Here is a 26,009-nt window from a genome sequence, read left to right on the forward strand (position 1 = left end):
AAATAAATTTTTTAAAAAATCTAAAAAAAAAAGTATGTCATGAACCCCCCAAAACAAAAAACCCAGTTATGAAATGGGCATAAGACATGAATAGATTTCCAAAAAAGACATCCAGATGGCTAACAAGAGATGCTCAACATCACTCATCATCAGCGAAATCTAATCAAAACCAAAATGAGATACCATCTCACACCTGTCAGGATGGCTAAAATTAACAAGAAACAACAGATGTTGGTGAGGATGCAGAGAAAGGGGAACCCTCTTGCACTCCTGGTAGGAATGCAAACTGGTGCAGCCACTCTGGAGAACAGTATGGAGGTTCCTCAAAAAGTTAAAAATAGAACTACCTTACAATTCAGCAATTACACTACTAATTATTTACCCGAAGGACACAAAAATACAGATTCGCTGGGACACATGCCCCTGGATGTTTATAGCAGCATGTTAACAGCCAAACTATGAAGACAGCTCAAATGTCCATTGACTGATGAATGGATAAAAAAGACATAGTTTATATATACAATGGAGTATTACTCGTCGTGGAAAAGAATGAAATCTTGCCAATTGCAATGACATGGTTGGAGCCAGAGTGTATTATGCTAAGTGAAATAAGTCAGAGAAAGACAAATGCCGTATGATCTCACGCATGTGTGGAATTTTAAGAAAGAAAACAGATAAACATGTGGGAAAGGTGAAAAGAAAAAAAGGAGGGAAACTATAAGCTATAAAACACTCTTAATAGAGAAACTGATGGTTGATGGAGGGATGTGGGTGGGTGTGGGCTAGATGGGCGATGAGCACTGGGTGTTTTAAGTGATCAATCACTGAATTTTACTCCAGAAACCAATATTGCACTGTATGTCCACTGAAGTTTAAGTTGAAAAGAAGCAGCAGCAGCAACAGTAGCAGCAGCAGCAATAGTAGTAGTAGTAGTGTAGTAGTAGTAGTAGTAGTAATATGTGAGGAGGGAAATACAATAGCAGTAGTAGTAGTAGTAGTAGTAGTAGTGTAGTAGTGTAATAGTAGTAGTAGTAGTAGAAGTAGTATGTGAAGAGGGAAATACAGGCCCAATGGGGGAAACAGATTTGGAATGGTAAGGTTCTCTAAGGTATTGAAGATGACAAAAAGCATTAAAACGTTAGCAATGCTTTCCCTCGGTGTTTAGAGAAATGTAGGAGACTGAGAAGTCTAAAATGCAGAATAGAGTGGTTCCTAGGGAGGAAAATATTTCAGTGAGGGATGAGTCAGTGGGGGGAGGAGGGAATAAGAAAAATACCATTACATTTGGAAAGCTCACCTGTGGTCACTGGATAAATGAGTGAAAATGTTGGGGTTGGGCACCTGAGTGGCTCAGTCTGTTAAGTTTCTGCCTTCTGCCCAGGTCGTGATGTCAGGTCCTGGGATGGAGCCCCCCAAGGGGCTCCCTGCTCAGTGGGGAGTGTGCTTCTCCCTCTGCCCCTGCTCGTGTTCTCTCCCTTGCTCACGCTCTCTCTCAAGTAAATAAATAAAATTTTTTTAAAATTTAAATGTGGAGGGAACCTGGGTGGCTCAGTGGGTTAAAGCCTCTGCTTTTGGCTCAGGTCATGATCCCAGGGTCCTGGGATCGAGTCCCTCGTCGGGCTCTCTGCTCAACAGGGAGCCTGCTTCCTCCTCTCTCTCTTCCTGCCTCTCTGCCTACTTGTGATCTCTGTCTGTCAAATAAATAAATAAAATCTTAAAAAAAAAATTTAAATGTGGGGATTAAGGAGAGAAAGGATACAGCAGGTATAGCTCATTACTGCAGTAGTTTGGCAGTAGAGGGAATTAGTACTCTAGCAGGATTGAGTGGTTTATCTTTTGGGGAGACCTATTCATTTCTCAAGGGAAGCGAGCTAGAGAAGAGAGAAGATGTAGAGAAGGGTTTTTAACCTAAAGTTTATGGCCCCCTAGGTGTGTGCATGGCGGGTGGGAAGTGGAGGGAAGAGGATCTGTAGTTTCGTTACTTTCGCAAAGGTCCAGGCCCAAAGGTTATTAACCACTGCTGAGAAGGAAGAGAATAGATGAATAAAACAGTTAAAACCAAACAAAACCCCCCAGAGGCTCAGAGAAGGACTAAGCTTTAAAGAAAAAAGAAAGCCTCTTCCTTAAAAGCTATCATGAGATGGAAAAGTTCACGACTGCATCGTCATCTCGGTAAAATAGGTAGTAAGAACAGAGCTGGAAACGGGGGAGGCTTGTGCAAACACACTCCAGAGAAGGGATACTGAAGCAAAGGTGACGGAGCGGAGAGAGCTGCATTCCTCAACCGAGCCAGGACACCTCGTGTAGCTTCCGCGCAACGTCACCGCCCAGGAGGTGGTGCTCCCAGATGGGAATCGCCGGCATTAACCAGTGAGTGCCGCTCTCAGACTCAGGCCGCCCCGCCTGGGAAGAACAGCGGTCTTATCACAAAAGGCAATCACCCCAGGCAGTGGTGGTCATCAGTGCGTAAGTTCAGGGAAAAGCTGTTCTGTCCGAGTTTCTCCACAGTCGCCGTACTTTCTGTGCTGTTTGGCAGCTGCCTCCAGACCGGCCTCTCCACCTGTCATCTCTGAATCATCCCGCCCCATTTCGACATCTCTTTCCTGCCTCCAGCTCTCGGCCTGGCGCAGGACCCAGCGACAGCGGGCCCCGGAGAACTCATTCATTCAGCACCCGCGGGATGTACCGGGCGACTTCGCGTGCAAGTCCAGGGCGGAATGCCCGGGCTTGAGGAGCACCGAGCCCTCAGGAGTCGGCTCGCGCGCGCCATGGGGCGGGGGACAGCACGCCAGATCCAACCGGAGTCTAAGGGGCCTCCGCCCGCATGTCGCAACAGCTTCCCGGACAGGCCCGCGGGCCGCGCCAGGGAATACCCGGCCCAAGCTGGCTCCACTTCACGCCAGCCCGAGATCCCGCGGGAACAGAGCTCTGGGGCCAGCGCCGCCCGCCCGCGACCCGCGTGTCCCGGGATTTGGGGCCCGCGCTCGAACGCAGTTCTAACGGCTGACTGCGACGGTTTGACCTTGAAGGCCTGGCACCACCCCACCCCCTCCCGAGACGATCCGGCATGCAGCGCCCGCAGCTCCCCGGCCGCCAGTCTGGGGCCCAAATCCGGTCCCTCTACCCGCTGGGCTCTTCGCTCTCTTCCCGTAGCCAATCGGATCCCGACGTGGTGATGGCCAATGGCCGCAGTCAAAGTATCAAGAGTGGTTGAGCCTATCAAAGTTCAGCCTTAAGTTTCCCTCCGCCCCCTAGAAAAGTCGGTGGGCGGGCTGTTCTTGCATGTTGGCCAATCAATAGCCAATAAACAAGAAGCTTCCCAAGATCAAAGGGGAAGGGGTGGGATCTAAACCGCAGCAACGCCGCAGGGCGGAGGAATGACAGGCAACTTCTCTAATACCACAGACATCTTTTTCCGACGTAAGCAAAGGGGCGGGGCTGCCTTGGCGGCCTCACCAATGGCTGGCTGGGGGGCGTGTTCGTGGGCCGAGCGGGAGCCGGAGGCCCCGGGCTCTCTGGGCCGCGCCTGAGGCGGACACGACGGGGCTGGGGGACGGTGGCGGCAGCGGCAGCGGCGGCGAGGGTGGGCGCCGCAGCTGGCCCGGGTGGATGGAGTTGGAGGGGCGGGGTGCTGGCGGTGTGGCGGGGGGGCCGGCGGCTGGGCCGGGGCGGAGCCCCGGGGAGTCGGCGCTGCTGGACGGGTGGCTGCAGCGGGGCGTGGGCCGGGGGGCCGGCGGCGGGGAGGCCGGGGCCTGCAGGCCCCCGGTACGGCAGGATCCGGACACCGGCCCGGACTACGAGGCGCTGCCGGCAGGAGCCACTGTCACCACGCACATGGTGGCGGGCGCCGTGGCAGGGATCCTGGAGCACTGCGTGATGTATCCCATCGACTGCGTCAAGGTGAGACGTGGACCGGCTCCGAATCCGACCTGAGGCAGACCCAACCCCTGGGTCCTGTCCAGAGCCAGGATCCCGGCCGAGAGCCGGAGCCGACATGGGTTTCTTCCTGGCCCCTGCCATCACCGCACGATTCGACCGATACTCCGTGCAAGCAAGGTCCCGGCTGGGGATTGAACCCAGCCAGGAACCAGGACCCATTTCTAACCGTCAGTGAGATCTGAATCGGGACTGTGGAAGGAAAATCTGTCAGCCAAGGCCCCGGATCCTAGCTGGGACTAAACAGGAATAGGGTGGGATGGGATGGAACAGGTAAGTGCTACTAACTTGATTAAGGTGAAGCCAACTGGGGTGAATCAGATCCTGAATACAATCTTAAAGGCTTGAGATGTTCTGTGGCAGGTGTTTTTACAAGCTTCTTGCTGTTTCTTCCCTTAAAAGTGAGGGGGCAGGAACCGAAATCTGAAATCTCTCAGCTAGATAGAGCATTTACTTATTAAATCTTAACCCACGAGTGACTGGAAATCATTTGTGCAGTGAGAATTTATAGTTCTAGACTGGAAGTAATTTGGGAAAGGCCACGTTCAGGAAGAGGTTTCGGTTTCTCTGCATCAGGCATGATACCCCACCTATTTCCTGAACATGAAAACTAAACTGGGATTAGGATTTTGTATGTGCAGCCCTCAAACAAGAGATGGACCTGACAGTGTATTTCTTTAGCCAGCTGAAGTTGACAAAAGGGAAAAGTTGCCTAGAAGGGAAGCATGATGATATTGAAAATGAATGGGGATCAACATGACGGCATGATTCCTGTGAAAGTAAAAACTAACTGCAGCCACAACCAAGCAGACTGATAAGCACATAAAGAAATCAGGTGCTTCAGAAGAAAGCTAGGGGAAGAGAGGAGCTGATTTTTCTTTACAGTTCTTATTCTTGTGCATTAGCAAAGGTACCCATCTCTGAAAGTGAGAACTAGATTGAATGAAAAGTAAATTCAAGGGGACTGTTGAAATAAATGTATCGACAGACTGATGCCTCCTTTAAAAATGTTGGGGTTATAGTTAAACAGTATCCTCACAGCTCTTTGAAGTGTGTTTTTTTCCTCAAATTAGGAAAATGTTACATATTCAAAAGGAGAGAGTATTGAGTTGGGAAATGCAAAGTCTATCTTTTCTGCTTCTCCCTGGTTCTGGTACTCTCACATGTTTTCATTGGTAGTGTGGATGAAGAAATAGGGAAAGTGCTCATTAAGCTTTGTGAATGACTCTGAGTTGATAGTTTTCTAGCAAGTTCAAGCAACTCCTACCAAGGGCCATACCTATTGAAACTGGTAGATTGCACTTGGTTAAAATGGGTATTAGAGTTTTAAATACCCTTGTCAGTTGAGAGGAATAGAAATAAATAGTAAAATCCATGCGAGAGAAGAGGATGGTTAATGCTCTAACAGTATTAAAATATAAAGTGGATAAGTACCAGTGAAGATTCTGACATTTACATAGTAAAGTCTAGGTTGAATGACTGTGAGTTGTTAATGCTATATATCCAAAAATTAAAATGACCTAACTGCAAAGTAAAGTAACTTCACTATACTTAGACTGTGAGTAGAGAGCAGGGTTTAGGGTGCTATGTTTCAGGATGGGTATCAAATGAAAACTAGATCAAGGAAAGCAGTGAAAATTATTTAATGACTTGAAAAATACAATGTAATAATGTGACTGAGAAATATTACTATAACTTATCAACTTAAGTGTTGTCCCATTACCTTGGGAGGCTATCTCCTTATTCACTATCTTTGCGTAATGTTGCTATAAATATTTTATAGATTCCTCTGTTAGGAATGCCTGCAGAATATTTGGGTGAATATGAAAGAGGGCAAATCTTTGCCGTGTGACAAAATGGAGTTTTGGGTTTTTGTTTTTCTTTTTTTGTTTTTAGTAACAGACCATTCGGAATAAAAAATGACAGATAAGGCAGAAGATCAAAATGGGTAATACTGATTGAAAACAAAGAGAAGGTAGGACCAGAAAGCAAGGAGACTGATTTATTCTTGAGGCTGATAAAGCCACTGAGGGAACTCTCCTGAAAGAGGAGTTCCAGAAATATTTTGCATAATCACAGCATTGCTAGAATAAGTTACTTCTAGCCTTCCAAGGTAACTGTTTTGAAGAACAGTTCTTATTCATTTACACAAACTTTTAAGTGTTTGTTTTTAAAAAATTAGTCATATGACATTACAGTCATGCCTCAAAGCCCTGTATTAAATAATTATTTGATTCAGAGACCAAAAAATGCTCAAGAGTCTTCAAAGATACAAAAGCATATTTTACAAGAATCATTTGCATTTGCCATTAATACTGAGATTTAAATGACTAGAGGGAACAACTAGGTGAGACTGGTAGGATTTAATGTCAGTAGGATGTTAGGACACTGTTGTGCAGACATGAAAGTAAAATTCAAATCTCTTCCTTCAGAAAGGACTTCCCAGTTCACTTGTCCCAGGGCTTCCCAGTTCCTCTTTTACCATAAATGGTGGTGGAGAAGAAGAGCAGCCCAACCGTCCGTAAGACTAGAGGCAGGTAACTGTGTTGGAGCCTAAACAGCAGCCACAGTGTTTGCAAATGAAAGTTGGCATTGCCTCTTGGCATGCAAGCCTGTGCACCCCAGCCACTTATCAGGGTCAAGTTGATTTAAAATATCCTTGGGAGGAACCTACCATAACCCGCTAGGCCACAGTTACTCAGCCAACTATTTACATAGTCGTAATAGGGAGGTTTGGGAGTCCAAATATATTCCAGTTTTCCTTTTCTGAGCCTCAGAGGCAAACACCAGACTTTATCAATAGGGATAGGCTCTGCAACCAAAGTAGTCAGAATCATCTCAAAATTATCTGGCTAAGTACCCACCTGCCTCCAAGGTGCTACTTTTTGGCTCTGTAATGGGGACACAAATAATCTACTTACATAATAAGTTAAAGAGAGAAAGAGCAAGGGAAATCTTTTCCAAACTCCAGATGCAAATGGTTATCTATACACGTGCACCAGTGAAAGGTTAGGAAGTAGAAACATTGGCTTATTTGACTTTCTTGTATCTAATAATAATACTTATTATTCAGTAAAGGGCAATGGTTCTTGTTTGCCAAGCACTAATTGATGTGCCTTACATAAAATTACTCATTTAATCCTTGAAGCAATTTCACAAAGTATACACCATTTTCATTATTTTACAGATGAAGAAAAGGAAGCAAGTTAAGTGGCACCGTCATGATTTGAACCCAGTCTGACTCTCAGGCCTTCCATACAACCTTCCCAGAAGTAGATCTCCAGATCCAAGCAAGGCACAGAGTTTCATAATAGTGCTCATCCCTAAACATGACCTCCAGATTAATAGCTGGACATAAAAATCGTTATAGCCACAGAGAAACTTTAAAGTAAAAACAGAAAAATACAAAATTAAACCTAATTTACTAGTGGCTAAGCACCAGTTAGTTGCCCATGGACATTTATGAAATGTATACAAGAGACAACAGTGCCATCATCTATAAATTCTATGGTATGAACAAATATGCCCAAGAATCGTGTTTGAATAAAAAAAAAAAAGCCTTATATTTCTAGTGCTTCATAAATTACCAGTGGCTTTTACATGTCCTCTTGGAATCTGCACAACAGCCCCGTGAGCCATTCTTAGTCTCATGTTTTAGATGACAACATTGAAACTCTGGTTAAGTGATCTATCCAAGACCGCACATCTAGCAAAGCAGGGGCTCATACTCAGGCTTTTTGGCTCAAATGTGGCTTGTCTTTTACCAAACCACTTATCTCCCTATTAGTTCATTTGGCTTTTCTTCAAAGCCAGCGTTTTTCTGAATAATTAAAGGCTATTCGTAAACTTGTAGAGATTTCATTTTTCTCCCAAAGAAAGATTTATTGGTTCACTCCTTTGGGGAGCCATATTGATTTTTATATTTGGCCTAGCTTATGCCTGGGTCTTTTCCGTAAGGGTGTAAGTAGAATTGTGTTAGATGTAAAGGTGTGTATAAAATGTTCGAAGTAACTTTCAGTCCAGGTTTCTCTTGAGGGTGAAAGGTTCTAAGTCTCTGAGGCCAGACCTTTCAAGGCTGGTAATGCCACTGACTTCAGCAGAGCAATGCAATTTCTGAACATTCTCCCTGTACAAGATCAGTCTCAAACAAACCTATGGAAACACAATTGTTAAGCCACCAGGCCCAGTTTATCAGCAGCTGTAGCCAGCAAAGACCTGTAGTCACGAATAACTCCTCTCTAATGGATTCTGTACCTCGGCGTGATGTGAAAGATTTGTCGTAAGCATATCCTTTATTGGAAATTTATGGTGTGGTTTTTTTTTTTTGAGAAGTAGAATGAGTCAAGTTGTAATAAATGATACTGTATTTATGATTGAACTTACAGTATTAACCTTTTAAGCTTCCAGTTCTTTGTCGGTAGCAAGCAGGAGAAAATAACTTTAGAGGAATGTGGATTGCTTGCAGCTAACTAGGACCTGTTAATCTGGTTAATTGTTTTCCCCTATGCTCCTGAGAAGAGGCAGTGCTCTTGGATTCCAGATGGCCAAAAGGAAGGTTCAAATTGAATCAGTAACTGGAATGAAGTAGGAATTTAAACTGCATTTGGGCATTAGTTGCCCCTACTGACTCACTAATAGCCCACTTCTTACTTTGTGAACTGATGCAGACAGCTAAGATTCATTTGTTCTTTCAGTCATCTGTTCTTTCATTCATTCAACAAACAAGTCTTGAGTGCTTACTCTGTTCCAGGCCCTGGACGTTGATTTTATATTTTTAATCTCCATGCTACCTTAATCTTGAAGTGGATCAACAGACAAGAGATTTTCATTAGGAGACACACCCTTCCCCTGAGGGTCTGTGATTTGGGGAATGTTTTGAAAAGATACATTTCCTATATTTCAATCCAACTTTGTCCAGCATTATACAAAGTGTCTACCATGTATTTTTGTCTCAGTCATTGAATCCTCTGGAAATTCCATGGATTATGTTTCACGAAGGCTGATATTATTTGATACCAATTTCGGGATTCATTCCGTTTAGATTAGAGATCTGGAAATCCCTTCAGTTTTAGAGACTAAGTTGGTTTCCACCTTTCATAGTTTCGGGTTAAATGCTCTTTCCCATGAAATTAGAGCAGTATCGATTACAGATGCTGCCTTTGCCAAGAGTTTAACCTACAGGCCCAGGTGCCAATGCCAAGTAATCTGAGAAACTCAGATAATCATCAAGTATCTAACAAAGGATGAGTTATCCTCTCATTATTAGTGTAGTATGTGGTGAGGAAGCAGGCCCAGGATCAATCTTCAGAAATAATGCATGAACTATGTTGTAGACAGAAAATAGTTGACTTCAAAATACATTTGGAGGGCGCCTGGGTGGCTCAGTGGGTTAAGCCACTGCCTTCGGCTCAGGTCATGATCTCAGGGTCCTGGGATCCAGTCCCACATCGGGCTCTCTGCTCAGCAGGGAGCCTGCTTCCCTCTCTCTCTCTCTCTCTCTCTGCCTGCCTCTCTGCCTACCTGTGATCTCTCTCTGTCAAATAAATAAATAAAATCTTTTTTAAAAAAGTCCTTTAAAAAAAATACATTTGGAAAGAACTCGGCCCGAGATTATTAAGGCACAAAAGCAACTTCTGAAACACAGGCTTGGTATTTGTTGCTGAGGCTCTGAATCATTTCAGAGTCCAAGGCCACGTCCTAAGCAGTGATGTCCTCAGAGACAACAGCGGTGTTCCCCTCATAGATGACTAGCAAAAGAAAGGTCCAAGTCTTGGAAAGATTGGATGCAGATCTGAAAGGAAGTAGACCTGGAAGCCAGGCGGCAGTCCTGCCCCTTGGCACGATTGCACATAGAAGTGCCCACAGCCTCAGTGTCAGAAGTCGGGAAGCTGAATGAGGAGTTGGCATCGCTGACCCTGCGCTTCTTTCTGTAATTTCAGACCCGGATGCAGAGCCTACAGCCGGACCCAGCCGCCCGCTACCGCAATGTGTTGGAGGCGCTCTGGAGGATTATAAGAACGGAGGGGCTGTGGAGGCCTATGCGGGGGCTGAATGTCACAGCGACAGGCGCGGGGCCTGCCCATGCCCTCTATTTTGCCTGCTACGAAAAGTTAAAAAAGACATTGAGTGATGTAATCCACCCTGGGGGCAATAGCCATATTGCCAACGGTATTGAGCCTTCCTGTGCTGGTTCCCCCACTTTCTCAACTCTCTGGGCTTTGCTGCTGTCCGTGCTTTCCCGTCTCAGCATGGTTTGGAGCTGAAGCTCTGGGCTGGGGTAGGCCAGATTATAGGGAAGGGACTTCCAAACCTGATGTTCTCTGACAAGGGGCTCCTGCAACCCCACCCCTCCTTGAGGGCCTCCTCAACAAAGTGTTAACAGTATCTTCCCTAACCTACCAGCTTGACTCTTTCATCTCCCTGCACCAACTTCTAATGCCCCGGTAACATGGAGACACACCGAACTACCCCCCATTGTGTATTTCCTGATGGTCAGGTGATGTCCTGCTCTTCGGGGCAGGATCAGAGGTGACCCAGCCCAGCCACCCAAGGAAGACATTAACGGAGCCCCAGCTCTTTGCCTCACCTTTTCAGGACCCTAACTGACCAGAGGCAGTTTGAGTCGCTGAGGACATGACCAGGCCTCAACATGTGAATTGGGCTGGAGCCAAGGGACTTCTGCACTGAGAAACCAGAGGGTTGGAGGTTATGTGGAAGGAACGGAAGGGACAGCAGCCGGGTGCTTGAGGACTGAGCACCAAATTGAGAGTGAACAGGAGTGGTGAGGGATACGGCAGTTCAGGACCCGAAGGAAAGGTCTAGTCGTACAGATACTAGAATCTGTGGACATGGACTGGGCAGCACAGGGGTGGCAGGCTGGGAGATGAGATGCTGTGGTGCAAATTTGACCACCCCGCCGCCCCTCATGTTTTCCCTCCACTGGCGGCAGCTGATGCTGGCATCCCTTGGCCGCAGTGGATCTGGTTCCTATCTGGGGCATAAACTGTGTTTATTCTCAGAACTGGCTGTAAAATCTGGACTGTTTTCCTAGGCTCTTCTGGGCCTTCCTATTATACATATGGAATGGAGATTGGTGACCTTAACTAAGCTGGTGGGAACAAGTATCTTCATTTCTCAGAACGGGGGTTTAGGAGTAGTGGGGTCCCATCTTTTGAACTGGCTCCTACGTTCCCTGTCCCTACTCTGGCTTAGCTGTCCCCCCACCGCCCACCAGGCCTCAGTGAATCACCTGACCTCTCCTGGCCTTATATGTGGCAGTTGTTTTCTCCTTTGCAGGTGCGGCCGGGTGTGTAGCAACATTACTGCATGATGCAGCCATGAATCCAGCAGAAGGTAATGATTCTGCCTCCATTCCCTCTGTGGGCAGCTGCATCTGCATCTCAGGGCTTTTCCTTTATTTCTGGTTTGCAGAAGAAAGCCAGGGAGACCTGGTTGGTTTGGGCTGCTGTGCTACTGCGTCTTACCATTAGAGGGCGCTCCCCTCCACGTTGTGGGTACTGAGGAGGCGGCCCTTAGGAAGCAAACTCCTTGAGATTTCATCCGTCTTTGGGTCTTTTCTCAAAAAAGATATGGCTCTACTTGGCCTACTCCCGGGCCTTCCTGGAAGTCTCCTCTGTAGGGGATTTGATCTCATCTGAAAATTTAACAGATTATTTCACTTTTCTTCAAAGAGGTGAAGATGGATGATTTTAACATTTAAAAATCCAGCCTTTCTTGTTGAAATGAAGACAGATGAGATAGGAATGAAAGGGTACATTGTAGAGCTCAGTTCATGCGTGGCTGCTTGGATCTCAGCTTTCCAGGTGGAGGGTGAGATGCTCAAATATGAAGGGGTAGCGTGGTTGCCATGTTCTTTAAGTTCTAGTTCTTTACTTGTCTGGGCAAGGCCATGGTGTGACAAGGGCCAAACCTAAGCTAAAGATGGAGAGCTCACATCATGTTATCCACCTGAGAGAGCAGATGTTCGGAAACTAAAGCCACAGTCCTTCTTGGTTAAGAATTTTGTTTTCTTTTTTGGTAGCCCTTCGCCTGTAGGAGGATTAACCATCCTCGTGTCATAAGAGTTGGGTGCTCTGCATACCTGAGGATGCAGATTAGGGCTATATCTGTTCGTTATTATGTTCACTGCCACTGAGTCGTTTCTTGTCTTGAGTTTTATGAAAGGGTAAGATAAGAGGTAAATAAATAAAGTAAATAAATAAATAAATAAGTAAATAAGGTGCTTATTTCAAGGAAACCCTCTGGAGTTCTAAATCATACATACATTCTGTTTATTGGTTTTTTTTTTTTAATATTTTGTATAATTTGAGAGCACGAGAGAGGGTGAACGGGGGAAGGGACAGAGGCAGAGGGAGAAGCAGACTCCCTGTTAAGCAGCAAGCCCAGTGCAGGGATCCCAACCCTGGGATCCTGACCTGAACTAAAGGCAGATGCCCAACCAACTGAGCCACCCAGGCACCCCTCACTGGTTGGTTTTAAAGAAAACCTAATAGAAGTGGACCTGTTATGTTTTGGCTCTTTACCAGTCTTCTCCTATCCCCTCTCAAAAAAGGGAAACCTGAATGTATTAGATAATAACGTATTAACGTATTATTGACAGCTCACTCATGTTTTTTTCCCTCCCTCTGCTCCGATGGCCGACCCGCCGACTTGGGACTCTGAATCTGGATACCCTCGCTCACCTGTTGACGGCTGGCATCGTTTCCTTCCTTCTTGGCACCCTCAGTGGTCAAGCAGAGGATGCAGATGTACAATTCACCATACCACCGGGTGACAGACTGTGTGCGGGCAGTGTGGCAAAATGAAGGGGCCGGCGCCTTCTATCGTAGCTACACCACGCAGCTAACCATGAATGTTCCCTTCCAAGCCATTCACTTCATGACCTATGAATTCCTGCAGGAGCACTTTAACCCCCAAAGACGGTACAGCCCTAGCTCCCACGTCCTCTCTGGAGCCTGTGCGGGAGCCGTCGCTGCCGCCGCCACAACCCCACTGGACGTTTGCAAAACACTGCTCAACACCCAGGAGTCCCTGGCCTTGAACTCAAACATCACAGGACATATCACAGGCATGGCGAGTGCCTTCAGGACGGTGTATCAAGTAGGCGGGGTGACCGCCTACTTCCGAGGGGTGCAGGCCAGAGTAATTTACCAGATCCCCTCCACAGCCATCGCGTGGTCTGTGTATGAGTTCTTCAAATACCTAATCACCAAACGGCAACAAGAGTGGAGGGCCAGCAAGTGAAGTGAAGCAGCAGAAGATGCAGCCACGTTCTCTGTCTCCTGGCCTGTTCCAGCCTTGCGTGGAGTTCGAAGGAAGGGAGAGGGTTCTCCCCGGGCTGTTGGTGTTTTGGCTAACACCAGTTCCTACCGACCTCTGTTGCCGCCACCTTTCCTTCCGGGCCCTAAGCAATGCAGCAAAGCACACCACAGCACCTCTGATAACCTCTCTCCCTCCTGGGCCTGACGACCTGCTCTAGACTGTTACAGAGGGATAAGCAGCTCATTCCCGTGGTTCCTAATAAAAAGCCTTTAAATTAAATGGTTTCATTGGGTTTGTTTCGCCGAAGGGGAAGTGAAGTGCTGTCAACTGCTCTTGACTTTAAGCGTAAATCAAGGGGCCCAAAGGAAAGATTTATCACGTATGTCTGTCCATAGTTTGCGTTTCTGCTGATTTACACAGTGACTTAGGACTTCGGAGCCCCACTCCCTTTGTTTTAGTAATAGGCTTCAAGGAATCTCTCTGAGGGCAGGAACAATGGCTTTTGACAGATCCTGGCTAAACAGGCACTCTTGATTGCCACTTTTCCCTGGGACAGTGGCTGGGCACAGAAGAGGTAGCTTTCTCTGCTGTCTCAGCTCTGCCTGCCAAAGTCCAACTCCCCATGTGGTACTTTGTTTTCTGATGTCGTTGCAGGACAAGAGTTACTCAGTGAAGCTGCAAGACCTAAAAAAGATTATGTGGCAAATAATAATACGTTCCATTTGGCCTAAAGCCTTTTACAGAGTACTGTATGTGACTTCATCTGGTTCTCACAAAATTTGTGAAGTAGGCAGTCCGAGCATCACCTCTGTTTTACAGGTAAGAAAAGCTCAGAGAGGCCATCCCTTGCTCAAGTTCTCACAGCAAGTACAGAACTGAAACCCCAGCCCAGATCTTTTGCTCCCGGAAGTGGACCTAATCGTGCCTTCCTGCAGACAGGAAATGAGCGGAGGGCACATACTGCAACCCGTCTCCCAAAGACTCTCTCCCCTGAAGGCCACTCAGGCTCTGTCTGGAGACTTTCAGGGGTGGGGCTTTCACTGTGCTTCATGGGTTGGTCTGTTTCTTTGTTTGGATATCCCCAGTTAATAGCAAGTTCTTCAGTACACAGAATGGAAATCTACCTCCAAGAACACCCATCTGCCATCCTTGTTATGTCATCGGTCATTCATTCATTTCATTCATTCACTCAGTAACTGTTGAGTGTCCCTGTGTCAGACACTGATGTTGGGGTTATGGTGATAAATAAAACCATCCCAGCCCTCAACGAACTTATTGTCTGGAGAGGAAGGCAAATGTAAACAGGCACCTACAACATAAAATGACAAGAAACGTGTAAGATCACCCAGCCTTGGCCTTGGGTGACTAAGGGTGGCTTCTGGAGGAAGTGATATCTGAGGTGACCTCTGGAAGGCAAATTAGCTAACCAGGTGAAGAGAGGAGGGGAAATGTTCGAGGCAAAGACCTAGAAAAGAGAGGTAAGAGAGGATAACAAGTGTTGAGGGTTCAGTGTGCAAAGGACTTGGTAGGGCTGACAACCTGGGCAAGGCATGCACCTGGAGAGCAAAGCAGGGACTGAGTCTTAAAGGCAATGCTAAGGAGTTGAGAGTTTATCCTGAAGGCAATACAGAGGCATTATAGGGTTTTAAACAGAGGTGTGGTGTGATCAGATTTACAATTTAAACAGATCACTTAGACTCTCTGAGAAAGGATTAGGGGAGCAAGACTGGACAGGCTTGCAGACCTGATGGGAGGCTACACAGTGGTCTGCACCAGGACTGGGGCAAGGGAGACAGCAGGTGCCAGACTGGCGTGATGTTAGGGTTGTAGAAGCAATAGAAATCTGTTACAGAATAAATCTTACCCTTCTTCCACCTGACAGCCCATCAAGTATCTGTGGAGAATCGTGTCGGAATACGCTTGAAGAAAAACCATCAAGGAAACAGCAGGGTCTCCTGTTCTAAGCCTTAGTTAAGTAAGCGATGCTGCCCTTCTGCTGTAGTGATGGAAAAGAGAGACATGAACATGGCTGGTGGCAACTGGAGTTTGAATCGCCTACGGAGCGAAACAGGCACGATGAAATCGTTGCAGAGGCCATTTCACAGGGTCTTCTGGTAAAAATGTAAGAGAGTCGCTGCCTCCCAGCACACATGGAATGTGAGAACAAAGGCATGCCTCTCCAGACCTCGTCCCTTCAGCTGGCCAGATAGAGCTGCTATCGGCATGGTATGCAGACCACAGTAGGCACTGTGTCAATATGACCATTTTCTAAGAATAGAATACGGGGTAACTTTTTGAAAGAACAACAGTCACTGAAGATTCTCTCAGCTCTAATGTCATTCGCAAACAATGAGAAAAGAATGCAAAAGTCACCTTCCAATCTCCCAACTGTGCCCTAGCTGTTGGAGGACCGTTGGTTTGGAATTTGGACAGGGCCTTAGTCTCTGCAGGTCTCTTCATCCAGTCACTAGAGCGGATAGAGACAGCGTAGTGTGAGAGGGTTGAACGATCTGGGTTCCTGAATGCCTGGGTCAGGAGCCAAGCTTTGCTTCCACTCCCTTGAGAGCTGTGGGCCTTTGGGGCATTCTCAGGTCCAGGGCCTCTCTGGAAAGCCAGGTAGGTCATGTGGCACCTTGAGGATCCAGGAGCAAGCTCAGTTCCTGCACAATGCCATGCCATGCAAGAAATCGTGCCAAAGCCTGCCTCCATGCTGAAGCAAGAAAAGAAGTCACAGGGGACGCCTGGGTGGCTCAGTTGGTTGGGCAGCTGCCTTCGGCTCGGGTCATGATCCCGGCGTCCTGGGATTGAGTCCCACATCGGGCTCCTTGCTTGGCAGGGAGCCTGCTTCTCCCTCTGCCTCCATCTGCCAGTGCTCACTCTCTCTCTCTCTCTCTGACAAATAAATAAATAAAATCTTTAAAAAAAAAAGAAAAGAAAAGAAGTCACAGGTTAGCCAGAAAAAACTTTTCTTAATTGTGGAGACAAGACTAACATGAATGAAACAGTCTTATAATAACACAAGACAGAATCCAGCCATGTAGTGGATTATACAGAACCAACAAGAAGATTTAGAGACAGAAAAGGTAAGTGTAGGTCAGAGTTATTGGGAAAGACATGGCTTTGATGAATAGAATTAAAAAATAATTTTGTAAAAGCCAATAAAAGTCAAATCATGCTAATTTTATACAATTTCTAAAAATAGATAAAGAGAAAATACCTCTAATCCCATTACTCAGGGAATATGACAACATTTTGATGTACTCATTGTCCAGTATTCTTTCTATGTTGGGTTTTTGTTTTGTTTTTTGTTTGTTTTTTTTGGTTAACACTCAAAATTCAGGTCACACTGTAACCAGCTGCTTTCTCGTGATAGTATATGGTGCCCATCTTTCCACATTATTAAAACTTCCAACACTTCAATATAAATAGCCACCCAACATTCCATTGTACAATAGCTTATTCTGTCAGTCACTCATTGCGCCCTTGTAATAATGTATTGTCAAGAGCACTGCTGTGGGTAGGTACAATCTGAATGATAGAAAGGGAGCAGGCTGGCTTACAGAGAGGGTTCTGAGGAGGGGAGTCTGTTTGGTGCCACTGAAGAGATCCTGGCTGGAGATGTGGGGTTGGAGGGGAGGGCGGGAGGCCCGGGAGAATGTCAGAGGTGGGAGGGTTCTTGGAAGTCATCTTGCTCACCATCCCTCCTGGAGCTCCACTTCCCTCTGCAGCACCCCTGAGAGGGGGTTCCCCACTCCCCATTCCTGTGTCTGGGAGCTCATTGCCGCTCAAGGCCATCCATGACATCGCTGCCAAGTTCACTGCTGTTAGAAAGCTCATTCTGCATGGTCTCCTGCTTCCATTCTAGGATCACATGGCTGGCCTGCTTCAGTTGCCAAATTCCTCACCATGGCCAACAGGGCTTTCCATCACTGGGCTCCCGCTGATCTCTCTAACCCCAGTGTACCACACAAACACAACGCAATCAGAACAAATACGTATTTTCTTGAGAATCTAAAATATTCCTCCTGTTGTCTCCACTCATTGATTTAGGAGGTCTGTTGAACAATAGTCTGTCTAGACCATCAGAAACGTCACATGATTGGTGTTTAGACCGGACGTGCAGTATTTTGTGACTTCCTGCCCCGTGAGGCTGGTAAGTAGAGAAGTCCCGTGGGTGCTGTGCACAATATTCCACCCGTCATCAGAGCCCCCCACACACCGCCTCACCCCCCGCCCCCTCAGCCCACATCCACGCACCAAAAACAAAGGAGAATAATTCTTTCTATCGAGGCACCCAGGTCTCCCCGTAGTCTCCACCTATGATCACCTTCCGCCTGCTGGAGCAGCAGGAATCAGACTAATTCGTCTTCTCTCTGACGGCCTTTCACAACTCTGCAGACAGCTGTCATGCACCCAGGGAGGGTCGGACTGGGGAAGCCTGAAAGCCAGGCAGAGGTGTCCAGACTTGACTTGGCAGCTAATGAGGAACGCTGGTGGTTCTTAAGCGGGGAGGGAGATGACTGAAGTCATGACTGAGGACAAGTCCACCAGCATGCCAGGCCTAGGGCAACCTGGACGGGGAGCCAGCTAGACACGGGAGCTCCCGCCAAGGAGCTGTCATCATCTAGAAAAGAGGAACCTAGGAAAGGTAGTTACAAGAAGATGAAGGGGACTTGGTGGTTCAGACACTGGTATGGGAATTGTACTCCTCTGGCTGTGTTTTGTCTCCCCACACTGGGGAACCTGTAGAATCATGCCTCTTTGGTACCATCCCCTGCACTGTGCTTGAAAACCACCTGCTGACAGGGGGATGCAGGTACTGTTGTGGTCAGACACTGAGGTTTGCCTGGGAAAATGGTGCTGGCGTTAGAAATGACCATTTCACTTCACAAACCTGTACTGAGCAGGGAGGGGTCCCAGGGTAGAGGCTGGGCCTATGGGATGGGCAGTTTTTTGGTGACAAGGTGGCAAGGCCATCATCTCCAGTATTTCAGTCAAATATTGATCTAGACATTGCTGTGAAGGTATTTGTGGATATCATCAGTTTTTTGTTTTTTTTTAAGTAAGTAAGATTATCCTAGATAATCTGGGCGGGCCTCATTCAATCAGTTGAAAGGTCTTAAGAGCAGAACTGAAGTTTGCCTGAAGAAGAAATTCCAGCTGTGAACGCAGCTTCAGCCTGTGCCCAAGAGAACATGTGCGAAGAAATACGTACGTATACGGGTACGGAGATGTGCTAATGTGTGTATCTGTAACACTGATACAAAATGATTATCTGGCCCACAGTTCATATGTAAATTTCACCAACTGACAGGCCTGAGGTGATATCTCATTGCAGTTTTTATTTCCCTGATGATGAGTAATGTTGAGCATCTTTTCATGTGTCTGTTGACCTATATGTCTTCTTTGGAGGAAATCTGTGTCTTCTGCCCATTTTTTAAAAATATTTTATTTATTTATTTGACAGAGAAAGATCACAAGTAGGCAGAGAGGGAGGCAGAGAGAGAGAAAGAGAGAGAGAAGCAGACTCCCTGCTGAGCAAAGAGCCCGATGCGGGGCTCAATCCCAGGACCTGAGATCATGACCTGAGCCAAAGGCAGCGGCTCAACCCACTGAGCCACCCAGGCGCCCCATCTTCTGCCCATTTTTAAGTTGGATTATTTATTTTTGGGGTGTTGAGTTGTGTTAGTTCTTTATATATTCTGGATGCTATGAGTTCCTAGATTCTTATTTTATTTAAAGAATGTTCTGTGGGAATGTTACCACTGTTATTTAATGTTCAGGTTGCCCCAGATTTGACTAGTGGGATCCTCTTCTGATTCCTCTGTCCTTTTGACATATATTGCTATCTTTTTCAACACCTCCTTGATTTCTGGAACAACATGATATTCTAGGTTCATCTTGTATTTTCTCTCTCGGAGCCCTGAAACTAGCCATTTCTCCAAGGAGTCCTGGTTCCTTTTAGTGGTGAAAGGTATATAGAAACCAAGAGCTAGCTGCCAGGTGTGCTCAGTGCTACTGGGTGTCTACTTCTAAGCCTTTTAGCAGACAGAACTAAGAAATATGACTTGACATTGATATCTTATTACTATATCTGTACACACGCACAACCATGAACTCATGTAGATACCTCCCATTCTAATTCATTACCATAAGATTGATTTTAGTGTTCCTTCTCTTTATCTTTGTAACTCTCTTCTCCAACAGCAAGAATGGGCTCCCATTAACCTCAATATATTTACTCATTTGCTCACTTCTACAGCACACAAAAAACTTTTAGGATTGCTAACCTACACCACTATAGGAAAAACTCCTTCAACTAGAATTCAATATTGGTTGGTTTTTGTTCATTTGTTTACTCTCCCTTCAGTGTGGTAGTATTATTTATTTGAAATAGAGTTAGGTTCATTCACTTCTATTTATGTTCCTTTTTTAGGTGGTTTTGAGGGTTTTTTCCTTCTCATCCTTGTTCATTTTTTTTTTTCTTAAGAGCAGAAGTATTCCTTACCTAGGGCCTGTGGGTTTATAGATGGGTTTGATGGGGTCTGTAAACCCCCTGCAGTTTAATGCAAACTATTAGATAGTGCGTACCTTTTCTGGGGAGAGAATCTACAGCTTCAAAATATTCTTGAAGTGAACTTTAACCTTAAAAGTTTAGGGAGCAAGAGAAGAGAGCAGAAATCCAGGGGCTGGCCCTCTTTAGAAGTCTCTTACCAGTGGGGGAGAAAGTTTCACCAGCTTATAAGATTCTCCAAAGAAGACAAGTTTCTATTTATCTTGTATCTACGCCAAGTGCCAAGGACACACACAAATGCCAAGTGAACAGAAACCAAAGGAGGGAAGAGAAACTTGGGAGCAAATCTGCACATGGAGCTCAGGACTGCTCTTTCCCAAGGAAGTCTAGAACCAGAGTGCAGAGAGGTAGGTTGGGGAAGGGGGAACCCAGCATGAACATTTGTCTATAGGTATACACAGAAAACTAAACCAGGAGAAAAGTCTCAGTGTGCTGAAGAGACACTGACCCAGGGCTCTGACACACTTCTTGCATGGGTGGTTTCAAGGTCCACGGGTGGTTTCAAGGTGGTTCCAAGGTCCATGCTAAATTGGAGAACAAGAGCAATTACACCTGAGTAGGACAGCAGTGAGTCAGGCAGTGTTTACCATTTGTAGGCATGAGTTGAAAGCTTTCCCCGAGTGCAGTGGGAGGTAGGAACCCACCTTGGCATCTGACATAAGATGTTTCATGGAAGGGTGGCACTGTTCCTCAAGGAACTTCTGCTGCTAAAGAGGAGACTTCTCTCTCTCTCTCTCCCCCTCTCTCTCTCCCAAATGAATAAATTTTCTTAAAAAATAAAGGGGGAGGGGTATGTGGGTGGCTCAGATGATTAAGTGTCTGCCTTTGGCTCAGGTCATGATCTCAGGGTCCTGGGATCGAGCCCTGCATCAGGCTCTCTGCTCAGCAGAGAGTCTGCTTCTCCCTCTACCTCTGCCTTTCCCCCTATTTGTGCTCTGTCTCTCACTCTCTTTCTCAAATGAATAAATAAAATCTTTTAAAAAAATAAAAAGAGCGGCCTAGAATGGAGATAATGAGGTGCAAGCCTCATGGTCAAGGACAACCTCCTCAGATGTGTCAAGGACAGCCTACTAAGGGCCAGCCAGGAATCCAAAAGAAACCAAAAACCTAGTCTGTGCCACGTGGCTCAAAGCTTGTCTAGAAAGTCATGGGCAGGCCACAGCAAAATCATAGAACACAAACCGAGCCCATACACGCTGAGTGATCTGTGGGGTGGGTAAACCAGGGAAAGTCTCCTAAAGGAAAGAGCTGATACAGACTGTGAAAGGGCTGAGACTGAGGAAAGATGAGAGAAGAGACAAGGGTGTTCCACTTGAGAGTGACAGCTCAAGGGATAAGCAGAGGTATGGGGCAGAGATGGCTGATCCCCCAGCAGAGAAGGGGGTTTGCATCAAAGACCAATCTGGAGGGTGCTGAGGTCACATGCCCATAAAAGACACTGATGCGATGGTTATGATGTTTGAGGGAGAGACTGTGTGGGGCTGAACTAGGGAGTTGCAAATGCAAGGAGAACAGCAGGGGGGTTACTAAGATCACCAGGATGGGAAGTATCTGCCTGGGCTGGAACAGGTGGCAGTGTAATCACAGATAATAAGAATGAAATTAAGAACTCACATTTTATATGGCTCTGTGGACTAAGATCACACGTGCACATATAGAATTCTATGAGCAACACTAAGAATTATTTATAATGCTTTACTGAGCATCTATTATGTGCTAGTCATTGAGTTAACTGCTTGGCTGAGTCTCACAACCACTGCATGAGGGAAACCATGTACTTTCTACCACTCAATATCATGTGCTGTAAATTTGCTCAAATGTGAATCTCATAAGAACCCTGTGTGTTCGGTGCATCAGGAATTATTATCCCCACTTTATAGTAGAAAAAACAAATGCTAGGAAAGGTGAAGGTCCTTGCTCACAGCCACTCAGCCAAGGGCTGTCCGCCAACACTCTGGACTCTTATTTTGGGGACCCCTACACCTTACTTTCTCCCTCGGTTCACGTACAAGGTATTAACAGAGCCCTCCAGTGTCAAACGTCACTTTGGCCCAGATCTACGATCCACTTCATCTAAACACACCAAATTCCTGGCATTGGTTCACCAAAGGTCAGTAATGCGGCTCACTCAAGGGTCACTCAGCTGAGTCTGGCCTGCCTGGACAAAGAACCCAAGGAATGGAAGTAGAGGTGAGGGCAAGATGACCTAAAAGATGAGGTCACCTCCCCATCTTTTAGAAGACATAAACACTCCAGTCCCCTACTCCTGACTCAGAGAAGTGGGGGAAGACACCCATTCAATCTGCATTACATCAGGTTGCACAAGACAGAGGGAGGGCGAGCGCTCAAGGTCACCATTATTTCTTCATGCCAGGGTTGGGTCTTAGGAAAGCAAGCAAAATGCTGGCGGTTGCTTGGGACTGGAGCAAGCAAGGAGGGTATCCCCGGGGAGACACGTGCCTAGGGCTTGTTCTGCAGATGTTCCCACCGGCCCCTCGGAATCTACTCCCACTCTCAGTGCCTCCTCCATTAGCCGACTGTAGCCACACACGCACCCTACTCTTCCACTCGAGATGCTCTCCCCCTTTCCCTTCAAATCCTCTTTTCCAGGCCCACGAGCTGCTTGTTTCAGTTTTTCTACACTGCACAATGACCTGGGTTATTATGAACCAAGAGGGTTGTTGCCCGGCTCACCTTCGGAACAGGTGAGCGTCAGGTATGTTTCACATCTGGCCAAATCCTCAGATCTCTGCTCTATCTTCCGCCCGGCTCACCTGATTCTAAGACTGCAACACGGCACCGAGGTGGGGTGAGTACCAGGCCCACGTGGAGCTCCAGAGAAGGCTGAGGGGAGACCCCATGGGCAGGAGCTGGAAGACAGCCAGAGCCAGGTGGGAAGCAAATGGTTTTTAGCTTTTTAGCTCCAGGCAAAGATCAGGCACTGAATCTGACCTTATCAAGCTAGCGGCCGGACATGTTTTCCATCTGAGAATGAGACTAAAACGGGCCCTGGAGCAAGGAGTTCAATTTGGAGATTTAGTTCACTGCCCTGTCTCGGAGGTGTTCCAAGACAATGATTGTGTCCCTCCTGGGGGCCCTGCAGATCCCCTGGCAAGAGTTGCAGAAGAATATGAAAGTCTTCGTGCAGCATTTTCTTACGCTAAAGCTCCCATTCCATAAAATGCATTGAGCACTTACTATATGCCGGGCATCTGGAACGTGGGCACAGTCGATGAGCAATGTATAATTTTGCACTTACTATACTCCAGGCGCTATTCATTCTCATGGCAGCCCCGTGGGGTTGTCTATAAAAATGCCTCCACTTCACAGATGAGGAAACCAAGGCTCAGAAAGACAAGAAACATACCTGAACTCACACAGCAAGTACATAACAGAACCAGGATTCCAACCCACACTTTCCAAGGCTGTGTGGCTCACCACCACCCCACAGGATCCCTGAGAAATCAGGGCCACTCCTGCCCCCGGAAGCCATGTCCCCGCGGGGAGACAGACATATGAACAGATCACAAAATGTAAGATGCTCCTGGCTCTAATGGAAGCACGAAGAAAGTACTCTCTTTTTCTTTCAGCCTATTCCTGTGATGGTGCGGGTGGGTAGGACCCCAGGACCAGGGAAATGTCAGGTGTAATTCTTGTCTTTCTGCGACTGCTCACCTCTTTGTTCGTTGTCAGAGAGTCAAGAGGCCAGTGAGAAGTGGCCGCTTTGGAGGGTTCATCTGTTCCCATTTACAGGCTGGGACTGTCACACCCGTTGTCATGCTTAAACCCACTCTGTGGCCCTTGCCGTTCCCTCGGCATTGAATGCGCTTCCCCAGATGCCCCCCGGCTCGCTCGCTCGCGTCTCCTGGCCTCTGCTCCAGTCTCCCCTCCCAGGAGAGGCCCTCCTCTAACTCCTTGTCTGAAATAGCTTTCTGGGGAGCCTGGCTGGCGCAGTTCGTAGGGCACGTGCCTCTTGATGTTGGGGTTGTGAGTTTGAGCCCCATGCTGGGGGTAGAGGTGCCAAAGACTGAAAGATAATGAAATGAAATGGAATGGTATAAAATAAAATAGCTTCCTCTACCCATGTATGCCTTCCACTTAGCTTTCTGTCTCTCAGTGAACTCAGCAGTCTGAAGTTTGATTTTACACTTACCTGCTTGTTGTCTGTCTCCCCAGATGAAGACCGGACCTACTTCTGTCTTGGTTACTGCTCTAGCCCCAGCACCTAAAACGGGATCTGGAACACAAGAGATAATAAATAATTGGTTGAGCAAGTAAATCAATTTGAACCTTACAACAGTCCTTCAAGAAAAATCATCCTTGACAGCATGAACCTCATTGCCATTTTAAAAAATAAGGGACCAAGCATATAAAAGTTATCTGGCCAGTCGAGTCACACAGGGCCTGCCCTTGGGTCTGGATGTGTGCCCGGACCCCTCCCCTTCCCACACCGCCCTCCCGCCCCCACACGGCCCTCTTCTCCTCCCTTGACTCAGTCCATTGTTCTGTGGTCCAGGGTCTCTTCGTTTACAGAAAGGAAAGAAACCCAACACCACCCAGGAGCGCCATTTACCAACCCCGGGCAGGTGGAGTGGCATTCTCCGAGAAGCACGGCACAGTCTCAGTGTCACCTCCTCCCTTTTCTCTGCCACCAAGCATCCAGGGCAGAGTGGTGGGCCAGGTTCAGGTCACCCTCCAGACAGCAAGAGTGGCTCAGCCTCCCCAGTGTTGCAAGGGACACTCGCCTCTCTCCCTCCTGGCCTTCCTCCAGGAGCCCCCCAGCGGGGCACCCACACTCTGTCTCAACAGGCCCCATGGGGAGTGAAAGAATCCATCCCACCAATGTGTGGACGTCCACCTGCCAGGCTTCTCCCAGTACCATGAAGGTGGAAATGCAGGGAAAGACCCACTTTGGGGTTCCTTGTATGAGGCAGAGACCACCTGAGGGAGGGGAAGTGAGGGCACGACCACAGGCTCGTGCATGAACTGGTAGCAGGGGTCCAGAGCTCACTCTAACAAATGAGCAAACACAGGGTCTCAGGGAGTGAAGAAATGGGAAAATCAGCTGGCGGATCTGGGTTTGTGTCACAGCCCACCTCTGATAAGCTATGCGGTGTGACACAAGGGAAGTTACTTCCTTTGCAAATGGGGATAATAAAATAACAGCTGCTCAGAGTACTTTTATGCAGTAAGTACAAAACCCACTAAGAAATCTGTGAAGGCATCTTGGAAACTCTCAAGTATCTATAAACACAGAGATGTGTTAGATGTATATTTTTTCTGATTAAAAATGACTCATTATATTGGGGCGCCTGGGTGGCTCAGTCGGTTGAGCATCTGCCTTCTGCTTAGATCATGATCCCAGGGTCCTGGGATCGAGCCCCTCATCGGACTCCCTGCTCTGCGGGAAGCCTGCTTCTCCCTCTCCCACTCCCTCTGCTTGTGTTCCCTCTCTTGCTGTGTCTCTCTCTGTCAAATAAATAAATAAAATCTTAAAAAAAAACTCATTATAGAAAACATAACCAATACAATCAACACATAAAAAGTATAAAGAAAATAAAAATCACCTGTAATTCCACTACTCATAATCATTGTTATCATTTCATGTATCTCTTTTCATCTCTTTTTGAAAACCCATGTATGTAAATACGTATGATAGACATCCGCTTCCCCTCACCACAAGACTGGACTGCACAGGCTGCACGCCCAGGAATTTTCATCATTAATTTCATTAGAGCAGTAATCGCAGTCCACACTGGAACTTTATCATTGTTCTGGCTAAGAAGTGTTAGAAACTTATTGCTAATAATCCCTCAGTCCTTTCGTTTAATAAATACACAGTTAGTTCTCTGCAACATGGTACACTAGGGAAACCATTATTACACTAGGAATCAGGAGATCTGAAATCTTCCTCTGAGGGTGCCAATGAAGAACAGTGTATGCTCTGGCAAGAAGTCTCTGTGCCTCAGTTTCCCCGTCAGTGAAAGGAAGGTGAAAATCTATGCCCTGAAGGTGAGATGAGAGCATGCAGGGGAAGGTACACAAAGCACCCCTCTGTGGGCAGTCCTGTTCCTGCCCTCCCCCTCCCCAACACGCGTGAGTACATCCAGGGAGCCCATGCACTTGAATTCATCCCCGTCCCGTTTAACAAGTGCTGACAACCCAGGCAGCAAAGGCGACCTTGAGTCCGCTTGTCTCTGAGAGGCTAAAGTGCCAT

At 46.9% G+C, this 26,009-nt stretch overlaps 2 protein-coding genes across 4 annotated transcripts in view; one reads left to right on the top strand and one right to left on the bottom strand.

The window, feature by feature from the left end:
* The first annotated feature begins 3,594 nt into the window (after positions 1-3,594).
* On the top strand, positions 3,595-13,494 carry SLC25A28 (solute carrier family 25 member 28). 3 transcript variants are annotated; one of them, XM_080822493.1, is made up of 4 exons: positions 3,595-3,900; positions 9,876-10,104; positions 11,233-11,289; positions 12,683-13,494. In XM_080822493.1, exons 1-4 carry the CDS (start codon positions 3,610-3,612, stop codon positions 13,198-13,200), a joined length of 1,095 nt encoding a protein of 364 aa, XP_080678619.1. In that variant the 5' UTR covers positions 3,595-3,609; the 3' UTR covers positions 13,201-13,494. The 3 variants fall into 3 exon arrangements, with proteins under 3 accessions (XP_080678619.1, XP_080678617.1, XP_080678618.1); XM_080822491.1 differs by having other exon boundaries at positions 3,710-4,209; XM_080822492.1 differs by lacking the exon at positions 3,595-3,900 and adding an exon at positions 7,820-8,215.
* Positions 13,495-14,814: 1,320 nt separating this feature from the next.
* Positions 14,815-26,009, bottom strand: part of LOC308354993 (uncharacterized protein) — a gene marked incomplete at its 5' end in the record, with an annotated part of 56,965 nt that continues 45,770 nt past the window's right edge. The window contains 3 exons of the mRNA XM_080822917.1: positions 14,815-16,132; positions 22,487-22,662; positions 23,946-24,029. Coding sequence (XP_080679043.1) covers positions 22,547-22,662; positions 23,946-24,029 — 200 coding nt within the window. The 3' untranslated portion in view covers positions 14,815-16,132; positions 22,487-22,546. The remainder of the gene's footprint in view (positions 16,133-22,486; positions 22,663-23,945; positions 24,030-26,009) is intronic.

Source organism: Martes martes (assembly GCF_963455335.1).
Source record: "Martes martes genome assembly, chromosome: 14".
Taxonomy (NCBI): Eukaryota; Metazoa; Chordata; class Mammalia; order Carnivora; family Mustelidae; genus Martes; species Martes martes.

Bases quoted from the DNA above. Each gene is read 5' to 3' on its own strand.
- SLC25A28 (XM_080822493.1), top strand. From the start codon at position 3,610: ATGGAGTTGGAGGGGCGGGGTGCTGGCGGTGTGGCGGGGGGGCCGGCG. The intron at 3,901-9,875 runs GTGAGACGTGGA...CTGTAATTTCAG, and splicing joins ATCCCATCGACTGCGTCAAG to ACCCGGATGCAGAGCCTACA. The intron at 11,290-12,682 runs GTAATGATTCTG...TGGCACCCTCAG, and splicing joins AGCCATGAATCCAGCAGAAG to TGGTCAAGCAGAGGATGCAG.